Genomic DNA, 7,675 nt, shown 5'->3' with positions numbered 1-7,675 from the left:
CTTCCGTTGCATAATTCCGCGTCCCACGGGGACCGGCCGTTTAAATTGATGGTTGGCGATGAAACGACCAGTGTCGAACAAAGGGTAGAACAAAGGGGAGAAAGTTTCTGGTTTGAGGAACTGGCGAGATAAAATCGGTTTCTCGTCTGTAGAATTATCGTTTTATTGTCGCGAAGGCGCTTGGAAGAGTTCTGGGTTTCCTGGAACGAGACTGATCAAGAGCTCTCGAAGTACGATCTTGTAATTAATGCATGAATATACTTTATGTATAAATGATTGGTAAATGACGTGTTGAAGTGATTTAAATAATTTTTATCTTAACCGTCTTATCGTTTTTTGTTTCTTTATTCTTGCTTTTATTGCAAGAAGGTTTAATTTGGATAAGATATCAATATATTATTTGAGATTATAATAGAATTAGAATTTTTTTAAAATAAGAAATTATTCCAGGGAATAAAAAATTTATTATATTGGTGAAAAAATACATTATTGGTTAATTAATAAAATATTTTTTCAATGGCAATCGACAAAATAGTCAATAATTACTCGATTGGAACGTAATAAGGAAAGAAAAATTGTATAATATGAACTGTAAATATGCATCTGACAGTATATATCATTGTATATCAATATGATAACGTATCACTCTTTATTATTGTATATCTTTTTAATATCGATGTAGAGAGTAGATCCAAAGAAAATAATTCAAAAAGTATCCAAATTTTATATATTTAAATAGTAAGTGAGTAAGGATGTTTGCATTCTTATTCTTACAACTTTTAATTGAAATTATTGGATTTACTGTTTCATATCGTTATATGGAACAGAAACGTCGGTGAAATTTCTTTTGAAGAGATATCAAATCGTGATAGCCTTTGATTCGATCGACTTATACTTAATGAGTATGCTTAACGCAAAATGCAAATAAATTTGCGGAGAATTAATACGGTTTTAATTATTCGCGTAGAATCTCGCTCGCGCAAAAAGATCATAATTTCATATGCAGATAGTTACATTGTTTGAACTAGATTGCTAAACTCATTATTCGAAGACCATGAATCTACGAAGCCGTGTCTTGCTGAAAAACAATTAAATTAAATATAACTATCATGGCCATAAATGGTTAAAGTGAAATAAAATATTCTTTTAAAAATCTAAATTTTTCATTAATTACATTTATTCAAACAAAATTCACAATAAAATATTTCCTACTGTCTAGAAGAATAATTTTCAATAAAAGAAATGTGGTAATATTCTCCGTTACGTAATGTTATGCACATCTTTTATATACTCATTTTAAAGTAACTAATAAATTTGTTACATAAGACTCATAAAAGATATTATTATTAATTAATGATATAATCTCATGTTTAAATTCAAAATTTGATTTTGCAAAAGGATCCACAATCTATTAACATAAACATAAGAATGAAAGAAATTCAAAAAATGAAACACCAAGAATAAACTTAATAATAACTTAAAAATTCACTTAACCAGAGACTAATTATTAATTTAAAATTACATTGTGTAACATAAATTGCAAATTTTTTCATTATTGGAAAATTATTCATCTCACTGCATCATAATAATATCTTCTTCTATATCCTCTTTCTCCAAGATCATATCTTGCTCTCTTAAATTACTCGTCAAAGTTCTTGATTGAAAACTTTTGAAATCGAGTAGGCCATTGATTCGCCAAGCTTATTTTCAAGACACCCCACACATCCGGTCTCCATCTCTCTTTTGACTCCTCGAGCGATACGACAAAAGAGCTAACTTATGCGGGCTTATATCTCCATGAGCGCAGGTGCATTCGTTGGGACAGTGTCGTGGACTCTTCGAGGGTTCAAGGTCTGCGCAGTAAGAGTGATACCCCTGGAATAATGGAAAGAAACGTCCTGGGAATTTCTCATGAAGTCAGGGACCCCCGTCTTTAGGTTCATTGCCGCTCCTTCCTTCCTCCACCTTTGCTTCATTTATGCTTTTCCCTCAATGCTGAGGAGGATGTGTATCACGATGAAAAAAAATAATCCATAATGGTTCCAAACTTATTCAACTTCTGTTATTTAATTGGTTTTACCAAATCGATTTTTCAAATTTCAAAAGACGAATTCTTATCCAAAGTTATCTAATTTTCACTATTAAAATTAGCTTCATCGTTATGATTATAGTACTCAAGAATCATTGGACTGTGAAAGTTAAATTGGCTCGATTCAAAGAACATCTGTAATATAAAGATTTATCTAATTTTTATCATCTAATTAACTTTATCATCGATAATTGTATCAATAGCATGACTCAAGCATTGAATTTAAATCGTTTCCTTTTACTTTTCAAAATTATTCCAACGCGGAACCGTGTACTGCGTATCTAACAATTAGTTCCATTTCCGAAGCGAATATTTTTTAATTAACGAATTATAAATCATTCAATTAATTAACCTCGTAAATTCGAAAAACGTGGGTGGCTGCCAGAGTTAGCTAAATCGGTGTAATCGTTAGCGATCTATATTTACATGCATGGATGTATTAACGTTAATTCGAAGGTGTCAGAATTAATCCGCCTATTTGGAGCCGCTCAGTGAGATTACGCTACGTAAACGAACGATTTTTCTCACGATCCCTTATCGCGTGGAATCGCTTGCGTAATGCACAATAGAGATGTCTAACCGCTCTATGGAAAGAAAACGGAAATATTGAGTTACTTTCTTCTCACGGGCGCATCAGTGAACGTTCATTACCATTTGTACGATAACTCCACAGATCGGATTAATTTCGCTCGCTCTTTAATCGTCGAAAAAGAAGGGAATTGCATTTTCATTAGTAATTAAAGGCATTAAAATTATTCGTTCTCCGATGTTTAAACGTGTTATTATTAAATCTGTTGCTGATTTTATCGGAAAAATTAATGCTAAATCGGGTATTAATAACAATTTCATTATTTATTCTACAGTATTGGAATTCCTATTTTACTTTTGATCGAACTCTTGAATTCTTGAAACGCATTATCCAAGTTATCCAAATTAATCCAAAATTGAAGTAATATTTTTCAAATTTTTATCACTGTTTAAATTAATATCTATTCTCACCTATTCTTCTTACTATTCGAAGAATATTCTTAAATACACAGAAGAATATTACAATAATAAAAAGTATTACCACCGAATCTTATCGTTTATTTTATGATACAAACACTTCTGAATAAATCCAATTTTCCAATTTATTGAAATTTAAAAATGGAAGAGGATATGTATATCTCTCGTTATCTTCCTCATCGATGATCCACCGCGACTCGTGATCGATATCTTCTCATTCCAGTGAATCCGTGGCACGTTTATATTCAAATCCAGATATTGCGTTACGCGGCCCCGATCTCTGCTCGTCCGTAATGTGGCTTCGCGTTATGATCCGTGACCGCATTTTTTCTTCCTTAGATCGCGCCGTTCAACCCGAATTCTTTAGGCGTTGGGGGAGTGGGGAAGCGGAAGAGGAGGGAATTGTCGCGCGGATGGATCGCTTTCTCGAAACGTCTCGGGGTGGGCGATAACTGGACCGGAAATCGGCCGATCGTTTCGTTTCACGCGCGATTTTATTCCGTCTCGAACGAGCGGCGGATTTGCAGGTGAAATTTTTGCAGGAGGGAGAGGAGAATGATTTTTCATTTGTTGTTTGGGATGCAGAAGGGATGAAAAGGATTATGAAAAAACGATGCAAAAGTTTTTAAACAAGAGAAGATTATATTTGAGGAATTAATCGAAATTTGGAACATCAAAGGTTTAGTAACTTTATATATAGAGTAATTTACAAATTATTTGTGAATGTTATATCGAGGATCTTAATAATATATTTGCATACATTTGAAGATAATTCTAATTCTAGAGACAAAGTTATTGTAAAAGAGTATCATAAAAATTGATGCTTATTTATTAAGTTATGTGTAATTTCTAAAGTTTCTATTGGATGAAATGAATATATGGAATAATGGAGATAGACATATCTCATTTTATCTGCCATAAATTTAAATTACTTATAATTAGATTGCAAATATTTATGCATTTATGGAGAATATACAGAAATTTTATTACATTTTATTCTCTAAGGAGACAAATATTCAAGGAATATAATAAATTTCTATGTATTTATTTTTTCTTTAAATTTAATAAATAAAAATTCGATCCTGTACAATATAATCAATAATAATATCAATAATAATATAATAAAATTATGTAAAGTTATTATCTATAAATAACAATAATTAAAAATCGATTAATTAAATAAATAATCAACAATATGTTTAAAAAATCGTCGACGAATCACGTTACTTATACTGTTTTTACATTAATCACTCGAGAAGTGAAATAAAGACGAGAAATATATTGGTACAGATATAAATACAGGAAAGACAATCGAAAGACGGTGCGTGTCAAAGACGAGTCCGTATCGCTTTTAGTTTGAAAGCAGCTTCCAAATCGACAGGATGTTCATTCACGAAATGATTGAAAAGCGGCGGATGCCGATGAATAACGCGCGTGTCATCCAATACGAATTATTCGACATTGAATGTTGAAGGAAACGGACGCATCGAGAAAGTTACGACGCTCGAGACTCTTCAGATTCAGATTGGTCGTTTAAATTTTTAGAAATTTATGAAAAATGACACGCATATAAATAATATATTGGAAAAAATAATTTATATTATAATTAATATTATAAATAGTATAATCATGCGAGATATATAATTACCAAAACTATACACAACTCTAAATAAAAATTTACGAATAATTTATGCATCGAAGCAATGGAATTAAATATAATACACAGAATGATTCTTAAAATTTCAATCTACAGAAGGCATATTTAAAAGAAGAATTCTATAATAATTTTGTTATCTCAACCACATAATTATATAAAATTATTACCCTTTCGTTTCGCTTTTCAAATACACGATTCTACGTGCGGATATTCTCGAAACACCTTCGCCAGTCCTTTATTTCGGGAGAACACCTGGGGTAGGTCTGTGTCGTTGGAACATGTCTGGTTCGCCTTGCGCGTGCAAATTGCAACGGAGGCGGAGGGCACGTGGGCGCGAATGCTCATACAGGCAGAAATCCACTTTGCGTGTAACAGCCCTCTTCTCGGTCCAGTATTTGAACACGAATATTTTTTTTTTTCTCTCTAAGGAAAAATGGATATTTTCGTCGCGTTGCGGAGGTGAAAATATTTCGTGAAATAACAGTCGTGACGAGAGGATTGCTTGAAAACTCGGTCGACGAAAGTCACCTCGCAACGTTCCATAAATTTTAAGAGTTGGTTTTCTTCTTCTTCTTCTTCTTCTTTTCCTTTCTTCTCTTTGTTTCAGGTCGGCGACGGTGGTATCATAGTCTTGGACGCCACGTTGGACGCGTCGACGACAGACGATGGTGAATGGGAGCTCAGCGGTGGTCCACCGTCCCCTTGCGACGTGTCGTTCTGCAACGACAATGTTCTCATCAATGGACGCAGTAATCTCTCGAGGACACCGAGAAATCACAAGGTAAATGATAGATTTATATCTTCTTATTATTATTCACTTTATTATTTATTTTTAATTCGATTATTACGTGGAAAGAACGAAGAAATAACAGGGCAATGTTCGTTTTCAATCAGACAAAAAAGTTTTTTGTTTATACTCAACGGTATTACATAATTTGTTAATAAGATTAATTCTATCTTGCAATAGATATAGTTAATCTTAATCTTAATCTTATTATTCATTCTTACAATATCAATGAGTTTACGATTATCTTATTATGTGGAGAATTAATAAAATCAATCATATCTTTGATTATTCATCGCAGTATCAATGATCAATAGAATGTTTTATGATTATCTTATTATTTCTGTTAAAATGATTATGAAATGATTACAAATTTCTGGGAAAGATTGTAAATTTTATATGAAGAAAAGGTTGTTTTTTTCTAGAAATTTCAGATGAGGTAAAAAAATTAAAGTTCAAAAAGTGGCATTTTTATTGAAGATAAAAATCTCTCTCTCTCTCGCACTCTAATTCACTCTTTCTCTTCCATAGTTCACATAAAAGAAAAGAACATTGCCACTATTAAATATATATATAAAAAAAAAAAAATGACAAAAGCTTTATAGGATAAACCTCTTCGATCGAAAGCCTTTTGAAGTTGTGTATTCGTTACAAAAAAATCGTAAAAATCGATCGTTATCTATATAAATTAAACAAAGTTCAAAGATTTCGCTTTTTAAAACATCTGGCAAACATTGACGTTAATAGATGTCACTCTTATCGTCGAATCGATTACTTTTCCTTTCCTTTCCCTCGCTTTTTTTTTCTTTTTCTTTTTTTTTTCCACGATCGATCCATAGCCATTATCTAATCTAATCAGGTGCAGCTTCACGTGTGCAGGATTTAATCGAAGAAGCGAGCATCGTAATATTATAACCACAAGGCCTTTGCTTCGCCTCATGGGAATGAGACTTCCCCTCTTGAAAGAGATGTAAAATATTCAAGGGCAAGCTGCGCACCAACAATTCAAACTTTTTCTCTCCCCTCGTACGGCTCCTTTATTCACATCCCTTTTGCTGTATTTTTTGTATCCCTTCTTAGAAAAAACCGTCTAGAAATTAAGTTAGGTTAGATAGGTCCTTTCGATTTAAAGCAAGATGACCATCCATGTTGAATTTTGCAGTATCGTACGTGTGTGTTTAATCGAATGCTAAATTTTTTGTTTTAGAATTATGTTTAGATTATGAGTAGATGGAATGAAATGTAGATTTTTTTGTGCAATTTTAATAGTAATAATATTTTTTATAATATATAGTGAACAAAAATTTATAATTGCCTTTTATTTATAATAGTATTTAAACTATTAAAATTTGAGTTTCGTTTCGAACAAGTCTTTTCAAAGAGTTATTTTTTTTTTTTTTTTTTTTAGTGATTTACGATGAATTACTTTTTATTATTAACAAATAATATTTCTTATTGTGTAAGAATAATTTTGAATGAATAAGAAAAATTTGGAAGTTCTTAAAGAACTTTTTTATGAACTCTCTTCTTTTTAGTTTTATAAATAATAAATAATCATACATGTAAAAATTACATTACCAAACTGTTTCTTAATAAACATTGGCGATTCATTATCATAAGAGGCGCAAAAAGTCGCATTCTATTATTTGTATTGTATAATTGACAAGCTTATTACAATTTGCATGCTTATTGCTTGTTTAGCAATTATTAATGATTGAGATAGCTTATCAGTGTATACGCTGATTCGCGAAGTAGTTGTGCCGAGTCATGTTTGACTCTATGCAATTTAGGATTTACATGTTCCTTTTATCGCAGCGATTTTCTTCAATCTTTTTCCAATTTTTTCTCGCAAAATAATAAATTAATATTATTTGTTAAATTTCTTATAATCAAGAAGTAACTTTTTCCCCATATTTATTCAATGATATGCAAAAAAAAAATATGACAATTTTCTTTTTTAAAATTCATTTAAATATAGTTTTTAAAATTATAAATATATTCAATAAGCAAAAATAACATAGATTTATATTTGTTATTCTCGATATATTGGTTTTAAATTGCTGTTCTCACACTGTTAATTAATTCATTCACTACGTCCATCAAACGTTGGATCAAAGTGCATCCAAAAAACCTTTTCGCT

General features: G+C 31.3%; 1 protein-coding gene across 1 annotated transcript in view; it reads left to right on the top strand.

Moving 5' to 3' along the window:
* Nucleotides 1–7,675, top strand: part of LOC102675760 — a 45,130-nt gene that overhangs the window by 16,578 nt on the left and 20,877 nt on the right. Inside the window, exon 2 of the mRNA XM_006611549.2 lies at nt 5,359–5,532. Within this exon, the coding sequence (XP_006611612.1) occupies nt 5,359–5,532 (174 nt within the window). The remainder of the gene's footprint in view (nt 1–5,358; nt 5,533–7,675) is intronic.

This window comes from Apis dorsata, unplaced genomic scaffold (assembly GCF_000469605.1).
Source record: "Apis dorsata unplaced genomic scaffold, Apis dorsata 1.3 scaffold_89, whole genome shotgun sequence".
In the NCBI taxonomy this organism is placed as follows: domain Eukaryota; kingdom Metazoa; phylum Arthropoda; class Insecta; order Hymenoptera; family Apidae; genus Apis; species Apis dorsata.
Note: the sequence above shows the minus strand (reverse complement) of the source record. Positions and strands in the feature narration are given on the sequence as shown.